Raw genomic sequence first — 18,888 nt, 5'->3', positions numbered from 1 at the left:
AAACACACATATACTGTATATACATATATTTTAGATATATGTGTGCAATATTTATTTACAACAGTGGCGGATGGTGAACAATAAAAAATAGGATTATTGCCAGGTAGGTTTCCACTTAGAAGGAATTTGTCTTGGTTGTGTGGCACAAATAGGTTAAGTGTACAAAGGGGGACGAGACATTTTTTCCACAAAAGAAACAATAGCTGAATCTGAATACAAATTTAAACAAGCTAAATCTGTAACAATGTGAATTTAAAAGGAGGACCTTAAAAACAGTGCAAGGTTGCGTCTGAAACGGAGGTTTGTGGGCAGAAGTTTGTGTTAATGTGTTTACTGTTAGAAAGAAACTTGACCCTGTTCAGCGTACAACTGAAGCTAAGTTAAGAAATTTAGCTCGCGACATAAGCTAATCTAGCTCGCTAAATGAGAACAGGCCAAACCGGTATGGCGACGGGCGCTAAATTATTTATACGTTAAGTTATTTTATCCCAGGCTAAACTCGTCAGATAAATTGCGCGTGCACGTCCTGCTTCAAAAGGCAGGAAAGGTCGTTCACTAAAACCATCATTTTTTTTGCGGTCTTCAAAGAAAAAGACTAATTTTTACCTCCGATAAGCAGGATATCACTATGAACGCGTTATGAAGAATTCAAGACCAAAATCCAACACTGCCGCCGCTGGGACAGCAATATAAGAAACTGTCTATAGGCTGTCTAATACGTGATGTCTTTTTCTGTGACGAATATGTGACTTTGGTGCAGCGGTTAGAGCTCATGGCTTGCATGCAACAGATCACTGGTTCGACCCCCTCACCTCCGCAAGAAATCTTGTAAATCGCTTTGAATAAAACCGTCTGCTAAATAACTAAATGTGAATGTATTAATAAGAAATTCAATAAATTGAAGCAATGAAAAGAAATTGTGTTTATTTCTCTCTTATCATGCATCCACCTTAATCATTTTCTACAAAAATTATATGCTATGTATGTTGTAGTAGACTGAGACTTCACTACTGCACAAAAACTAGACACGTTTGCAAAACTACACGTTTGCAATGAAGTAGATAAAACAACTTTCGCCAATATCTCCGTAAGGGAGATGGGTTATGTGCTCAAATTCCCTGGGATCAAAGAAGACGTTATAGTATTCATGTGCAAACTAAAAACCACCTCTCAGGATTGCTGCGCATGCAAGTTATTTCGGGTTTATCAACTGTACCCTGTCTCAACTATTACCACTGTCATATAATAATGAGTGCTTTGTTCTCCGCATTGCCGACATTACAAAAATGAAGGCTACCACTCGCAAAAAAGTGAGACTTTCAATGTTCGACTGGCTTTGCAATACATTACTCGAGAAGGTCTTTTAAATTAATTATTCCTTGTCGGGTGGATCGGTAGCGCTCATACAAGAACTCATCATGATGGAAAAATGGATCTTGGCGATCGCAAAGAACTCTTCCTACGCTAATCAAACTATAATATGACTCCTTGTCAATGGGATCCCTCCTTTTGGCGTGGGTGTGGCAAGTTTAGCCAGCTAAACTTTGGTTAGCCTGCCCTGGAGCAGGTTAGTGCTAAGTGATATGTTACTATGGTAATTTATCAGAAGTTGCTTCTCCGAACCCGATAAAGGGGCGTTCTCTTTTTTTGGCCTGGAATCTAGCTCGCTAAACCGTTTAGCGAGCGTCGCCGAACAGTACCCTGGGCTTACTGCAGTCTCTTACCAGAGGTTTTTTTTTTCAAAAATACCTGATCAGGGTGGGAGGGATTAGTGTGAGCCAAATCTATACATTTTGTATAGCCTACCTATCAAACACCCTTTCTCTTCCCTCACCCTTTCAGCTGAACAACACTTATAGGTTATTTTTTTGTCATACACTTTTTTTAGTCATGAATACGCGTTGACTTTTATTTTGAAAAGAAATACGAGTGGAGGACATATTGAAAATATTGTTATTGTCGCTGGTCACACGCTGCTAAGATAAGAGAGTACCGAATGTCAGCTGCACGTATATCTTGTAATTAGCTTTTAGATTTGATTTGAAGTCGCTGGGGATATAGTTTCAGCTTCATGTTTGCCTTTTCTTTGCGAATAACAAATGCGTCGTGGTTATTAACAAGTAATCGGACACTGTTTGCTGTGCTAACTGGTAATACAGCTGTTAGCTAGCGTTAGCCTAGCCATCACAACTGCCTGTGTCAGATGTGTCAGAATCTATCGTACTCTGGTGTTTCATTTCCAGTGCCCCTTTCCGCATCGTGTGACATATTGTCATTTTGTCTGAAATTGCATTGAATTAATTCAGCGCTAGCCTTAGCTGCTCTCCTATGACATAGGCTGATTAACATATCCGGCTTGCTAGGCTGGTTGCGTTCACGCTGGCTTATTTTTTTGCGCATTAATTGTCTTAAAAAACGCATGTCTTGTCATTAACAATGTCCTGTAGCAATCTTTCGACTGCTGGAAGATGTTTTGTCATTATCGGTCTGCTCAGTGCGTTGTTATTGACACAAGGACAAGATGATGATTGGGTTGATCCATTTGACATGTTGAACTACGATGCAACCACAAAGACCATGAGGAAACCCCCGGACGTAAGTATACGTTATTTGTCGTCATTACAGCTAATTTAAATCTTATTTAATCAATTTTTATATCAGGAGCGGACTTTAAATTCGTCTGATTTACTTGCGTTCTCAAAAGGTAATCTACGACAATGTGCCCACTAAACGAAGAGAGTACATACAGGGGCCATGCCCTTTGCAGCAGTGTCCTGATGTCTCTGAGTGCAACAAGAAAGTTCAGATGCTAGAGAGGGCGGTAAGAATTGAATCGTCTTATCGATTTTAAATAGATGTGTGTTTAGGTATAAAATGTAGAGTGTTGGGTACAAAATGTAGTTGTACAGTTTAAGCAGCAACATTACATTACAGGTACAGGAGAACAAACGGAAGATGTCCTCTTTACCTCTTCCACCAACGTGTAATCCCATCTTCAAGCGATTCATCTCCAAACTGCTGAAGGAAATCTCGAAACTTGGCTTGGTGTGTTTTTACTGCTGTCCTCCCCTCAAAGACTTAAATCATACATTGTTGCCATTTCCCCAGCACTAAGACAACCCCACCTATTCTCCTTCTCCTGCTTTGACGCGTTAGCCAAGTGAAGGTCCAAATGGCATGGACTATGATGCCAAAGTACATCTGTCTCCGAGGACTATGGCTGAGCTCCAGAAGTTGTTGGATGGGGGTGAGAGCTGGACGACTGGTTCGGTGGATGATGCCCTTAGTAAGATACTTGTTGACTTCAAACCACACGACCATGAGGCCTGGAAATGGCGCTTTGAGGATACATTTGGGGTTGAGCTGGACACAGTCATGAAGGTGAAAGTGTTCCTTTTTTTTGTCTGATCTAACTATAACAATACTACAATAACAATCGCAGCCATGAAAATACACAGCCACATCCTAAGTGTACATTCTCTGTGGAGAATTCTTCAAATTCGACAAAATGACCTCGAGAGCCACAAAGAGTGGTTCAGTGTTAACTTCAGAATGCCCTTTATATCTTGCAGACCTCCATCTGTGTGTTGGTCATAGTGCTCATCATCTGCAGCGAGGTTTGGTCCGCGGTTTCATGGTTTGTCCAGTTCAGGAGGATGTTTGCCATCTGCTTTTTCATCAGTGTTGTCTGGAACTGGTTTTATCTTTACAAGGTACACCATGGAAACGTTCCGTATTTACCTGTAAGATGGAACAATGTGTGTATATTTACTACTACAGGAATTTGCCGTAATCAAATTTTGGATGGTTTCCTTCTGTTAGATTGCATTTGCTGAGCACCAAACCAACATTGTTAAGATGGAACGTGTCAATGATAAATGCACTGGTGTGAAGAAGATAGACTGGGAGGACAATTTGAGAGGTATGATTATTATGGGATTATTTACAGCCATTTTATTTTTTTATATAAAAATGTATGGTTCAGTGTTCCATTGACATGGTTGCCTTCTCTTCTAGAGTGGTTTAGGAGCACCTGGACTCTTCAAGATGATCCCTGCAAGAAGTATTATGAAGTACTCATGGTTAATCCCATTTTACTGGTGCCTCCAACTAAGGTAAATGAAACACAATAAATAAATGTTATTCTTGTATACTAAAACAGTCATGTATCAGCTGTTATAGTGAACTCCTTTCAGTGTCTTCCTACAGGAAATAGTGGTTAAATGTGTGGGAGGGTCCCTTCCATTTTGCAATCTGTCATGGTACATCCTATTCCCACCCTTGTAAACCATAACTTTAAAATGTTGTTGAAAGTTACTTTTTTTTTTACAGGCCATCTCCGTCACCATTACCACCCTCATCACGGAACCTCTGAAACACTTTGGCCAGGGGATCAGTGAGTTCCTGAGAGCCCTTCTCAAGGATCTGCCAGTAACTCTTCAAATACCCGTCCTCCTCACCATTGTGCTGTCCATTGTGGTAATGACTTTACACACTCAACTACAGCATCACGCATCTTCACACATACAGTAGACATTGGTGTAATTATGTTGCCCCAGATATAAATAATTGATCACAACTTTAAATCAAAGGAAAGTTTTTTTTAGCTTGAGTAGTTGTTGGACATATAGGTAAAGTGTCAAATAAGTGTTTATAAATGTTATTATTTTCCCCATACATATCGGACACTATAGCATTGCTTAAGAATCATCTCAGTAGACTTTTTCACATTTTTTTGTAACTCTCTACCCTGGTTTTAACATTGGGAACATTTGAGTCTTTTGGGAGTTAATATTCTCTGCCCACTTCTCCTTAGCTCTGCACATATGGTAGTGCCCAGACTGCCATCCAGCATGTCCTTACCGGCCCACTAAGAAGAGGTCGCAGAGACCCACCACCACCAAGACTTCAAGACCATGGCCAGCGCCCCCAGCTGCAGAACAGAGATTCCGACTCGGATGAGGATGAGGACAACCAGCACCACTTTGGAGCTGGGGATGCTCCACTTCCCGTGGGTGGTATGGATCAGGGGGGAAGGGGGAGGGGAGGAAGAGGAGGTGGTGGTGGTGTTGAAGCCAGAGGAGAAGGAAGGAGAGGAGGAGAGGTCCGTCAGAGGAGACCAGTCAAACCCAGGGAGAACCAGCGGCGAGTTAATGTGGAGACCCTGCGTAATGCAGAACACCGTTTCAGCGGAGACGAGACCGACCGATCAAAGCTACCCGAGGAGGGGGTAGAAGAGGAGAGGGACTTGGAGGGGGAGGTTGCTGGGGAGGACCAGGCAGCGGCAGCGGCTGCTCCTGCTGCGAAAGAGGTTGTCAAAGACGAGAAGAGAAAAGAGCAGCCCGACAAGAGAGTCAACACCAGTGACTCCCAGCAAACTGAGCAAGGCTCAGAGGGAGAGAGGACTATGACTTTGAGGCCATCAGATCAACAGACACAGCAGAGCACATCATCCACACAGAGTCAAGGGCCTTTGGCATCAGACCAGATATCTTTAGCATCTCTACAAGGAGTCAGCGTAAGTATCCAAAGACCAGATAGATTGTCTGATGACTGGGTTCTGTAAAGCACCTTGAGACAATAGTCATTATTATTGAGGTTAATGTTATTGTTGATATAAATTAATAGAATGAAATTTAATTGATATTAAGACATCTTTTTAAAAAAATGTTCCTATATTTTAATATTTCAGATCTTTTTGCTTATTGAAAGGGTGATTACTGAGATACTGGTAAAGTGAAGTTCATATTTGTTTGTTGTCTCATCACACACAGTAACATACCCCACTCAGACTTCCTGTGGAATGCCGTTATCAATGTTCTTCAGACCCTTTTTTCCCTCCGAAATTTAAGTTCCTTCCTCACCATGCATTTAAATTCATAGTAGTTCCTTGTTATTTAACTTTTGTGGAATGTCGAACTTTTATTTATTTGCATGTAAATTTATGAGCACGTTGTCTTTTGAAAAGTAGTATATTACTTGTATGACTTCGCCTACTTAACTAAAGTGGGAACATGGGAACAGCAAAGAGGCCAAATAACATTCAGCACATTGTGTGACTAAGCTGATGAGTTCATTCACTTCAGTAGACAGGTACTTTCAGTTTCCCTTTCTTGGCCACAGTGTAGGGTTTCAGTCAAATTCACAGTCTGAACCTGTACTGCTGTTTATCAAAGATAGCAAATGAAACTAAATGTGTTACTGGTTTGTGGATTGTCTGTTTTTGTGCTTTTTGTGATCTCCCCCCCCCAAAAAATTAGGCAAATTGTGTTCTATGGTGTACAATATTGTGTCTTCAGTTCTCTTGCTGGAATTATATTCCTTTCACACAGTGCTTTTTGACACATGTAATATACAGTACTGTTTGTCAGTGGAGTTATTTTAAGATATTCTCTGCATTGGCACATAACCAAGGCGCCCTGTCTGGAGACAGTGCCATTCATTAATAAAACCCACTCACCTGGTCTCAACTGGTCTGTTAAAAGCAGCCAGCATATCAGATGTATCACAAGTTCACCGAAATAATACTATTTATCTTTAGCTTAGCAACTGATATAGACACTGGGCAAAACTACAGATGTGACAGAAATGGGTTGCATCAGGAATTGCAAAAGATAACCAGCCTGCGTTCTAGGTTGTAATGCCCTAGGCCAGCAGCGGTTGCTGAGAAAATTATTTAAAATGGTGGCATGATTTGTGTTCAGTTCTGAGGTTAACTTGGTAAGCCTGTTTTGTGGAATCTCAGATTTGTTTAGCAAAGGTTGATACAAGCATAGGTTGGGATACAAGGTTTTGGTTCCAGAGGCGAAGAATAGGGAAATGCTGGTCTTGTCTATATTTGTGTATATGACTAATGTTGGTTGTGTTCCTGTTTTTAGGCAGAAGGGGTTTCTTCTGAGCAGAAGGACACACTATTAACAAGTGGACATGTTGAGGACATCGGGGTTCCAGTTCAAGAGTCAGGGCCATAAGAGACATTCAGAACATGTGCCATCACAATTTTATTTTTGTCCATCTTTAAATGGCCTTTGTTATTTGGTTATGGGTATGAGTAATTGTATGTATATTTCCCAATGCGTGTCTATTTGTCCCTGTATAACTTATCAGGATACTACTAATATACATGTTTTTTTAATTCAATAAAAATAACTTGGCTTTGTTATCCTTTTTATATGCTGTATGTAAAAAAATATATATATATATTTGTAGTACTTTTGATGAAGTAGGTGTTTCTGTCTGGGATACATTCATAATAAATAATAATTCACTGCATGCAAGTTTAGCCAAAATAGTCGGCTGACGCTTGACAGGGGATTATATATTTCATATATTTTCAAGCAGCGGGCCTCAGCGTTTCATTCCTTTTTGTAGGTTTCCTGTAACGCTTGGAGGTTGGTCTACGGGTACGGTGAAAACACACCTACAGAATAAGAGCATGTGTTGATTGGTCAGATGTTCCCATCAGAGTTTGACCGCTGACCAAACATGCTTTCTGTCCGTTTTGGTAACAGTTGAAAACCATCAGTAATTTAAATGATTGAAAAGAAGCCGAAAGACCTTTGATTAGTTGAAGACAGATCCACAAATGTCAAATAACAATGGAGTTGTTTGCTACATATACCGAAATTGGGGAGCCGGCACGGTAAGAAACATCTTAGAATGTTTGGTCACTAAAAGTCTACTGGAAAACTTCAAAATACAAACATGTCAAGCTTCAAAAATGACATGCCTGTATGTTAATAATTGATAATACGGTGCAGCAGATGTGGAATTAAAAGAACTGTTAGCCTACAATAGCGTAGTCTATGCCATGCATTCGCAAATATGGGGCCGGTGTGATAATCAGGAGGGAAAATATATAACATTAGAACCCTATTTTGTACTGGTTACTATGAAAAATAAACAAAGAGATAACCAAAAAAAACGTTAAATGTTTTCAGTTAAAATGAGTATCCTGCTCTCGCGTTATAAAACGTTTTCGTAATGAGGTTGGTGCAAACATTCAACGAGGTTTTGATTGCTCACGGTTAACCTTGGACTTTTCCCACATGAATGCAGTTAGTGTTCTCTTCCCAGCACGTCCTAAAACTTATTTGCACTTTTTCTACGATTGGAAACTCCGCTGAAGTTGAGAAGGTATAGGCCTAGGTATAGGCAAATTTTAAAAATACAGCTTCTCCCTTACAACATGCGGATTCAACATAATTTGTTCCTCTTTCAAGTGAGGAATATTCATGTGACATGACTACTGTCAAAGACAGTAAAACGCAATAAACCCGCCATTAAAAGTACAAACTTGGGGTCAGAGACAATGATACTGTCATCTATTTACGAAATGGCCTTTTTGGAAATGACACATTGCACTCCATGGTTCTGTGGTCATAGGCTTTATTTTGTGACAGGAACACCTTGGCCCCAGATCTCAGGACAGAAGAATTATTAAGAGATGACCTGAAATACTACTTTATGAGCCCATGTGAAAAATACAGAGCACGTCGTCAAAAACCATGGAAACTGGGTGTACAGATCTTGAAAATCATCATGATCACTACTCAGGTGATGCATACACAAACAATTTTACACCACTGAAGACCATATTATTAAAAAATGTCCCACTCACGGAAGACCATTTTGTCATGACAATCCATTAATGTTTACAGTATGTCTTTACAATATGTTTCAATGTAAACCTTTTTTGTATTTCCAAAGCTTGTCCTGTTTGGCCTGAACAACCAGCTTGTAGTCTCATATAAAGAGGAGAATTTGATTGCTTTCAAGAAGCTGTTCCTAAAAGGATACAGTGGCTTAGATGAGGATGATTACAGTGTGTCTGTGTACTCTCAGGAAAGTGTCTATGACAGCCTCTTTTATACAATAGATCAGGTAAGCTCATCCTGTATTTCTGTTTCTCTACTTTCCCTCCGGTTTTCATTGGCATAGATCACATTCCTTCCTGTCTTACCTTCATGAAGATACCTAACTCTGATTTCTTAAGTGTAGGCTGTTTTAAAGCATGCATGTGTCTGAGCATGACTAATGGACCCCTAAGTGCAAACTGACTCATAATACCTTTACAACAGGGGTTTTCAACCGGGGGTCCGTGGCCCCCTGGTGGTCCGCGATGGCATTGCAGGGGGTCCGTGACATGAGCCTATGTTGATCAGTTCACCATTGATTTTTTTTATTTGTATACATCCGCTTTGATATTTCAACACATTTAAAGATCTCTCTTAAATATTGTGAAAAATATCGAAGAAATTATACTGACAAGTGCTACAGACAGAATATCTGTGCGAGGGGAGGGGGCGTGGCATAGATTACAAACACGCACGCACGCGCGTGCAGGCACATCAGTGGGCCGCGGATTACGTTGAAACACGCCCCATAATCATAGCCCAATGGGTCAGTATTAGACTCATATTCTGACTAGAATTATGAGTATGACATCGTCAGGCTAGGTCCCTGGGACAAATTCAGTTGAAAACCCCTGCTCTAAAACAATTCTGCTGGTCCAAGCTTGCAGCTTATTAATATCTGTACAAAAGATAGTGGTGGGGGGATTAAGAGAGAAAGAGAGGAGTTTAGGGTCATCTGCATACCACACTCAAATACCAACATGCCATTCTCACTCCACACATTTTAACTTACTGTATGGACCATGGAAATGTCAATAATCATGTACAGCTAGCTAGCATAACCAAGAATAAGAAATGGCAAAAGGCAGCTTGTTCAAACATTTCATGTCCCATTAAATACAGTTATATATAAATACACTCTAGATGAATTAAGAACAGCAGTGATTCACTCATGAATGTGAGTGTGGTTTATTGAGCTGCATTAAGGAATCCTCAGATACTGACGCAATTAAATCAGCCCCTCTCCTGCCGTTCACATGCACATATGCTATACTACAGACTTGTGGTCTTTGCAGTTTGCCAAATTAGGTGACCTGACGCTTGGGCCAGTGAGTTATGCAGAGCAGGAGGACGGAACTCTGGTACCACTGGCCGTCTGCAAGGAGGCCTACAGTAGAGGCAGCGTGCAGCCCTCAGACGAGTACTATGACATTGACTCCCGGACAGAAACAGGTCAGCCAGATGAGATGTCATTCTGTGTTCTACATAGGTAGAACCAGGAAAGGTCTTTCTTAAATCCCCTGCCCGATGTGATTTTAAATTTCTTAATGTTTTACTTCAGTTTGCTTGAGTCTTGATCCCCGACACATGGCCACGTGGAAAAAAGACAATGCAACCTTTTTCAAGCTAGATTTTTACAGGTAAATTACTTTTTATTTATTTATTTTTTCCTCAGAAAGAAAGTTATAATGATGTGTTTGGTTTAATGCAGGCTCGTTGACATTGAGATCTCCTTCCAACTAAAAGGAATAAATCTGCAAACTGTTCGGTCTCGGGAGCTGCCTGACTGCTATACTTTCAGTGGTGTTGTAAGTTTAGTTTCTTCTTGGGGGGGGGGGGGGGGGTCTTTTATGCATTTGCTTTTACAGATATGGACAAATCCATGAAATTATGAAACACTGCATATTTCAGATAACATTTGACAACAAGTGTCACAGTGGAAAGGTGAAAATATACCTGGATATTGATGCTCAGAGCAATACATGCAAAAACTGGAGGATCTCAGGAACTGGTATGCATAGTAATGTTTTTCAGTGGTGCAGCATCAATAATGATGCCTAACGATTTGAACATGTACCTAACTGAACTTTAAAAAAAACAAGGGTGTAAAAACCCCGTCCAAGTGCAGGCTCATTGTGTTGGTTTTTAAGTGTAACTGTATGTTTTGGTTTGTTCTAGCTCAGAAGAACACGCACTACCTGCTGGTGTTTGATGGCTTTGTTATCTTAGTGTGTCTAGTGTCTGCTGTGCTCTGCACTCGCTCCATAGTCCTGGCAGTCAGGCTACTTCAGGTAGGTATCAGTTCATCTTAGCTATCTTAGCTAATTATTAACAGTACACACAGTTTTACTACCATCTATCGCTTCAATTTTATCTTCCTCATTTTAACTTTTTCCCTCACTGGATATAAATCAAATAAGGGCCACATGTTATTTTTGATAATTAAATGCTTGCCCCCAATAACTATAAAGTTGTACCCCGTACAGAAAAATGTATTTAAAAATTAAATAATAACTTCCTCTTTACTTTCTAGAGGTTCTCAAAGTTCTTTCTTGAGAATTATAATCGCAAGGTATGTGAGGACGACAAGAGGGAGTTCTTAAATGGCTGGTACGTCTTGGTGATCATCAGCGACGTTCTGGCAATAGTGGGCTCAATACTGAAGATGGAAATTCAGGCAAAGGTACTCGTAATTAAGGTCCAAATTGTAAAGTTATGGCATATATTTTATTTCAGTCAAGAAGTAGTTTATTGTGAATTTCTGTGGGTTTTTAGTGCACATATAATTGACTAGATGGTTAAAAGTCTTGTTTGTGGTTATGTAATTGGTGAGGTTATTTAGTGTGTGGGCAGAGATTGTGCAGTAAATAAGAACCATGCGCTATAGTCAACAGCTGACTTTGAATCCATTAGAGTTCTCCCAACATTATGTCATGGCTGAAATGCTTTTTCTGTAGAGTTGTCTACCTTGTTAACAAAGAGGTGACGTGTTCACAAGGTTCAGACACCCATCGTGATTGGAGACTGAAAAAAAGTTCCTTGTGACTCAGCCATTACAGTAGTAGACATCTTTAGACTTTGTTCATTGATCCACGCATTCCATGAACACTCTGTATAGCATGGACACTGTTATGATAAGGCTTAGCCCATGCCAAACAGCAGAGAACAAATATTTATCTTTCATTCTCTGCAGAGCCTTACCAGCTATGACGTGTGCAGCATCTTCTTAGGGACGTCAACACTGATGGTTTGGGTTGGCGTAATCAGATACTTGGGATATTTCCAGAAATACAATGTATGTTAATCCATTCAAATACACTCACATTTGAACATGACTCATTGTGAGAGCTTTTGAATATTAAGCTTGTGTTTAGCAAATGTGTGATAATTCACTGTTACTCCTTCCTTGTCTTTCCCCAGTAGCTTCCCTCAAACACTTCTGGTTCTATCCCCAGGTGCTCATCCTCACCATGAGAGCTTCTTTACCCAAGGTGCTACGCTTCAGCTGCTGTGCAGGGATGATCTACCTGGGCTACACGTTCTGTGGCTGGATCGTGTTGGGGCCTTATCATGAGAAGGTACCACACACTCACACCTGAGGTTTAGGGTTTTGAAGCTGGGTCATTGTGTGCATGAAGTTGGTAGCAATGGTTCAGTTAATGGTGTGATTCCTTTATGAGTAAGCTCCTTCAAGTATCTTATGACATGTACACTGATGTTACCCACTTACTGCCACTAGATGGCACCAAGCTCTTGCTGTCCTATGTAAATGACCCATACCCATAGCGGTAATGTGGTTCACAGACCAACCATATGCATATGTCTCAGGAATTGAATGATCTCTATATATAGTATTGCTGAGCCCAAACCCTGGAATGTGGTGCAAGACAAAAGTTTGGGTCTTAGAAACTTGGAGGAGAAGTCGCATGGGTGTACAGAAGAGAGTTTTGTGTAGCAGTTAAGACATAACACATTCTCATCTCTGCTTGATATTCACTTGATAATACATAGATTTTTTCCAGTCCAGTGTATTTGCTGATGGAAGATATATTAAATAGAGTGTGATTTTTATAGTCTCTGTTACATTTTGTTAGATGTATGACCAGTGGTGTAGTGGTCCCTGAAGAAGTGGCTTTACTCTTAATTTTGCAATTATTTTAAGAAGCCCATACAGCACAGGATAAACGCCCTGTTTTAAGAGGTGGGTATACCCAATGCTGACTGAAAAATAAGTGTGTATACTCTGTATACCTGCGTATACCCTGGACTACGCCACTGTGTATGACTATAGAATAGCTTTGGAAATGTTGGTTAGTAATTGCACTGGAATTGATGTCAAACTAGTTAAAACACAGATAGTTCCACAGCATACATTTGAACAGTTCTCTTCAATGGGCTCTGCTTCTGCAGTTTGAGGGCCTGAGCCGGGTGGCAGAGTGTCTCTTTTCGCTGGTGAACGGAGACGACATGTTCACCACCTTTGCCCAGTTCGAGGAGAAGACGACACTGGTGTGGGTGTTCAGCCGCGTCTACCTCTACACCTTCATCTCAGTCTTCATCTACATGGTGCTCAGCCTCTTCATAGCCCTCATCACGGACTCCTACGAGACCATCAAGGTAACGCAGACAGAGTTTAGGTTTTTATCCTGTTGTGCTTCTCACCGCTAAACACGTAACAAGTCAGGTACCAGCAATGTCAACCTCAAGGGTTCAAGCATTCGGAAATGCAACACAAGAAATCTTCCTGTTTGTGGCCTCAGGGCAGTGAGTAATTGTCATGGGATGTTGCCATGGTCACGCTGGCGTTATTATGAAATGGCCAATTTCTCAGTTTCAGGTGAAATGGAGGGTGACTCAATTTATGTTTAGAGATATATTATGGAGTATTATTAATATCTGTATGTTTCAAATTATTTATGTATGGGTCTGTTTTAGTTGTTTTGGTCATGTTTGAACATGTTTAAGTTCTTCCACTTAAAGAAATGAACCGAGACTCTGAATTGAATAAGACATTTCACTACTCAAACAAGACTATAAGGCCGAATCTCGATTCTTCTCCTTGCCCCTTTTGCTTAGTCTTGTCTTAGTCTTAACCCTAGCACTTGCAAGTGTAAGGGCCAAGGGCTGAGATCTTTCCCCTATGAAATGAGACGCCACTCGGTTTCGGGTACGTCATGCGTGACTGTATGAGCTATGAAACTAGCGATTTAAAAAAAGTCTAATGAAGAACATGGTTGCAAATATATATGTATACAACTGTGTAGAGCACGAAACAAGACTGTCGTCATTTTTAAATTAATTATAACAAGCCAAAAATACTTACATGTAGTGTATGTAGCATGATAGCAGATGTCAGATCAAACCGAGTCATTATAAACATATAAAAAGTTGTGAAGATAGCTTTATTCATGTAAAATATTCCTCGCTTCAAGCAGCCATGTTTTTTTGAAAATTCCCGAGCTGGTTTCGCGGTGTGCTCTGGGATAGCCCTTGGAGGAGCAAGGTAGCTCTCCGATCATCTCAAAAACGAGGGCCATACACCCCTTAAACTTACCCCTTAATCTTGATCAAATTGGGTATCGAGACACCACTAGCTCTCACATGAACGCGCAATTTCAAGGGTAAGGGGGAAGATAAGGGGTAAGGGGAAGTATTGAGATTGGGCCTATACTTCCCCTTACCCCTTATCTTCCCCCTTACCCTTAAAATTGCGCGTTCATGTGAGAGCTAGTGGTGTCTCGATACCCAATTTGATCAAGATTAAGGGAAAAGATTGAGTGCTATGTACCCCTTATTTTTAAGATTATCTGAGAGCTCACTTAACTCCAAGGGCTATCCCAGAGCACATAGCGAAACCAGTTCGGGAATTTTCAAAAAAAAACATGGCTGCTTGAAGCGAGGAATATTTTACATGAATAAAGCTATCTACACAACTTTTTATATGTTTATAATGACTCTGTTTGATCTGAAATGTACTACACGAACGATGCATAGTATTGTAGGTCTTAACTGAAGCTTTCAAACGGTAGTTTTAGGATACAATTAGCGCGTATACCACCACTCCATTGGCTTATATGGTAGCTTGCCAGCTAGATGCTACAAACACTACATGTAAGTATTTTTGGCTTTATAATTAATTTTAAAATGACGACAGTCTTGTTTCGTGCTCTACACAGTTGTATCCATATATATTTGCAACCATGTTCTTCATTAGACTTTTTTTAAATCGCTAGTTTCATAGCTCATACAGTCACGCATGACGTACCCGAAACCGAGTGGCGTCTCATTTCATAGGGGAAAGTTTTCAGCCCTTGGCCCTTACACTTGCAATTGCTAGGGTTAAGACAAAGACAAAGACAAAGCAAAAGGGGCAAGGGGAAGAATCGAGATTCGGCCTAACTCAAACGAGACCTTCTTAAACCAGATCTTTAAGAATTTTTTTGGGGTGGGCTAATTTAGTTTGTTTGTTTTCATATGATAACTACAAAAGGAAGAAGTCCTATGCGCCTCATGTGTTTGCCCCATGCCATTTCCTAAAGGGACTTTTTAACTGTTTCACAGAACTACCAGAAGAATGGCTTCCCCATGACAGACCTGCAGAAGTTCCTCAAAGAGCAGAAGGATTTCCCCTGTGAGGAGGAACGTACCGAGACCCAGCCATTCCTCTCCAGTCTATGCTGCTGCGGAAGGTATATCCAATCTCTGTCATCAGAAGCGGAGGATAGCTTCCTCCTCCTTGAGGTTAGCCCACTGTGGCATGAGAAATAAAATTAGTGGTGGGAGAAATGCGGACACACCCGGCAATGTGCTGATTACAGAGAAATGCAGGGTTACTCTGGGAAAGGCCTTTCCCTTTGGCTGCAGTGGCTTTGCGATAAACATACAAGCACCAAGACAAACTACAGTGGAGGGAGAAAGTTGCGTTCCTCCAACCACCCCATCCCCCCACCATCCGTCCCTCCCAGTCATCGTCCTCTTCCCCTTCCCCAAGCAACCACCCCCACTGTAGCCATATGTGTTTGGTGGCGTGGTTTATAACTCTCTGTTCAGCACTCCCAAACAAGTTTAAAGAAAAAGGATTGAAGAGATGAAAAAGCCTAACCGCTGGGCTAGTGGTTATATACAAAAAAGCCCATTGTGGTGATGTCCCTTGATTATTATAGTGGGGTGTACTGCTAGAAAATTTCCATTGGAGCACTAGTACATGTGAAATTGGTTCACTGTACGGTAATGCTTTAAATAATAACAGTTTGTCTTAGGAGCCATTGCAAGCATAAATGTTAGTGGCAACCTCACATACGTGTGGGTATGTAGTCTTTTTGGATGGGATTCGATAAACACATGTGGCTGAGCGCTTCATAGGCAGCACGCTGACCTCATTGTTTGTTTGTCTTTGGGAGAGCCCATATCTCCCCAGGGGAGGTTCAGATGCAAGGATATCCTTCACTGGTATATGCACTTGGGTGTAAGCTCTGATAAAGCTGGCCCTCTGCAATCTAGTGAGAAAGACTCTCTGAGTCCATTTAGCTTTTGATTGCAAATATAATCAGCTGGGTACCCATTACTTTTGTTTCTCAAATGCACTTACCAGAAAGTTCTTGATTTTGTCTGGCACTGGCATTTATGTCCGTGATTGCCTCTTCTTGTGAGTAATCTTAGATATAGTCTGCCCTGTGATATTTTTTATTTTGCAAAAGTATCCCCCCAGAAATATCTATAGGATTTACGCAAAAATATGTAGAGAGGATCAATAATCTCATTAGAACAATATATTTAAAAATTGTTCAAACATTTAAAGGCACCCAGTACAACTTTCGAGGCTTAAAAATAAACATTCAATTTCTAGTCTTTTTTAAACGTAGTAAGTTTCAATAACTCCATACCATTCCATATCGACATTCAAGGAGCAAAGATGAGACTTCGTTGTGTGGTGAGAACTGATAGAAAATCGATAACAACAACAATCGCAATTGTTCAAAAATGTTCTTTATTTTTTGTAACCTACAATAAATACAGCAGGCTTCCAGTCAATGGAAAAATGGCCTCTCCCCCCCCCCCGGCGATTGTTGTTGTTTACGATTTTCTATCAGTTCTCACCACACAATGACGTCTCATCTTTGCTCCTTGAATGACGATATGTAATGGTATGGAGTTATTGAAACTTACTACGTGTAAAAAAGACTAGAAATTGAATGTTTATTTTTCATTGAATGTTTACATAAAGTTGCACTGGGTGCCTTTAAGATGTAAACAACAATTCTGATTGTCTTGGACTATCTCTTCCTTGTTTCAGCTCTCTGGCCCTGTACCTTTTACATATATAACCATGTGTGTTTTATTTTCACTCTAGAAAGCTCAATGCTCTTTTGTTGACTAAACACAATTAAGTGTACACTATTATTAGGTGTTGGATGAGCCACACTTCACAATTTGGTTTATTTTAATGTTCAACAAGTATTTTTTTTCTTTTGGATACATAATGATATTGCTATCTAAAGCTCCCTACGATATACAATTTTAAGCAGTTTTATAAATGATGGCAGGTCACAAAAAGACAGTGAGTCATCATTTTCAAACAGGCTAAAACACGTTGGAACATCATTTAAACTTTTTTTATTTTGTCATTGAAAGAAAAAGAACATAGTGGATTCGATACAAAAAAAGATGTCTTCATTACCCGTTGAGGGACTTTAAGGTGTCTTTAGAGGAAGAGGAAGTTGATCTGACCACCAGTTAATTTCTGATGAAACAGCTGCATACCCTACAAACTTTCACCTTGCAGAACACCTCTCAGGGGTGCAACTTCCTTACAAATGGGTGCAATGACGAGTGTCCGTGGAACAGTGGGTATTCTTTTAATGAGTACTGTCCCTACTACTCACTGTCCGTGATAGACTGCAGCCGTCCTAATAAGTTAGTAGTTCAGCCGTCCTAATAAGTTAGTAGTTTAGGCTAGACTATTTCTTTAATGGGGAGATTGTCAATGATCCACTAATGCAATGTCAGTGAATTATATCAACTCAACATTTTTGTTACTTTATGTCCATCTGTTGGTGCATGTGTGTGTTTTTTCTTTATTTTCTGAAAACATAATCACCACCAGGCCCATTCTACTGCACATGCAGGCCATAGCTATAATCATCATGTGTCAAGCATAAAGAGCAACTGAATTGTGAACATAGGATAAAGGTAAAGATGCAAAACCGTTTTAATTTTCAGCATATTAATGAAAGAAATACAATTAAAATGATTTATGTAGACTTACATGTTATTGGTGGATTCTTAAATTATAGGCTAATTTAAAAAATAGGTGCAGATTGTGATAGGCTCTCTTAGCCCATGGTGGCACACAAGTAAAGTGTTCTGCCTGTGCCCTACTCAGGAATTGGGATATATTTTTTTTTTTACGGGTAGCCAGATTCATGTCAATGGCTATAAGCAAGGCTAAAACCTAGCAAGTGGAGAGCTATTCATCTCCAGACTTCTGTACATTTTGGGAAAGGAGAGTGTTGAGTTTTCATTGTTTATTTACAGGGCCAAGAGCAAAGTGCTGTGTTTTGTTTCTCCCTCTGCATGCAGCCATGAGTCATGTTGTGTGTTAAAGAAGGGATTGGCGATAACCATCTTTGATCTATTACACCAGAAACTGTGGTTAATATGTTTTGTTGAACGTTAAAGACATCTTTAAAAGTGATCATACTAGCCAACCTTGTGATCCCAGAATTAATTTTTGCTTGCCGAGATCAACTATATGGATCATTAAAATAAGTTACATACTGGACTAATCTGTATGTATTTTATGTTCCATAAATAAAATCAGAGACATATTTAAAATTGTATAATTGTGACAGTTTGTGTCACCTTTTTTTAATTTTTCTGTAATTTTTCTTTAATTTTTCTGTAATTCTTTCACAGGGTTCCGAAAGATGACACTGTAGTTATCCTCAGCTGATGTCCCATAGTACACACCTGGAGAAGAGAGGGAAAGAAAACTAAGGACACTAACATGCTGAGCGCTGCCTGGCTCAGAAACATGGAGTATGAGAAGAGCAGGGCTAATGCAGCCAGTAGGGTCGACTGAGATCACAGCAAATGGGTGGAAAGCATTTAGCCATCAGTTCAGTGTGGACGGACAAATGATGAGTGGGCCCAATCATTGCTCCATTTGCACAAGGTTAACAGTGTAAAGCAATGATTGCCGATTGTGCATTTCCTCAATTGTGTCAAGGGTAACATTATCCCTGCAGTTTAA

General features: G+C 40.2%; 2 protein-coding genes across 2 annotated transcripts; both read left to right on the top strand.

Moving 5' to 3' along the window:
* The first annotated feature begins 1,963 nt into the window (after positions 1-1,963).
* Positions 1,964-7,162, top strand: clcc1 (chloride channel CLIC-like 1). Its single transcript, XM_080832874.1, has 10 exons — positions 1,964-2,595; positions 2,705-2,821; positions 2,935-3,045; positions 3,157-3,381; positions 3,573-3,713; positions 3,823-3,922; positions 4,018-4,115; positions 4,333-4,479; positions 4,817-5,518; positions 6,879-7,162. Exons 1-10 carry the CDS (start codon positions 2,437-2,439, stop codon positions 6,969-6,971), a joined length of 1,893 nt encoding a protein of 630 aa, XP_080689000.1. The 5' UTR covers positions 1,964-2,436; the 3' UTR covers positions 6,972-7,162.
* A 436-nt stretch (positions 7,163-7,598) lies between these two features.
* On the top strand, positions 7,599-18,588 carry mcoln2 (mucolipin TRP cation channel 2; the record flags this gene model as incomplete). Its single annotated transcript, XM_080832876.1, has 14 exons — positions 7,599-7,642; positions 8,403-8,556; positions 8,710-8,883; positions 9,932-10,088; positions 10,198-10,276; positions 10,348-10,444; positions 10,548-10,647; positions 10,815-10,927; positions 11,170-11,319; positions 11,830-11,931; positions 12,092-12,214; positions 13,047-13,253; positions 15,198-15,325; positions 18,552-18,588. The coding sequence occupies 14 exons, from the start codon at positions 7,599-7,601 to the stop codon at positions 18,586-18,588; spliced, it is 1,665 nt and encodes a 554-aa protein (XP_080689002.1).
* Between the last annotated feature and the right edge of the window lie 300 nt (positions 18,589-18,888).

This window comes from Sprattus sprattus (assembly GCF_963457725.1).
Source record: "Sprattus sprattus genome assembly, chromosome: 2".
Classification (NCBI taxonomy): Eukaryota; Metazoa; Chordata; class Actinopteri; order Clupeiformes; family Clupeidae; genus Sprattus; species Sprattus sprattus.
The sequence above is the reverse complement of the archived record's forward strand: the minus strand, read 5'-3'. Positions and strand labels throughout refer to the sequence as shown.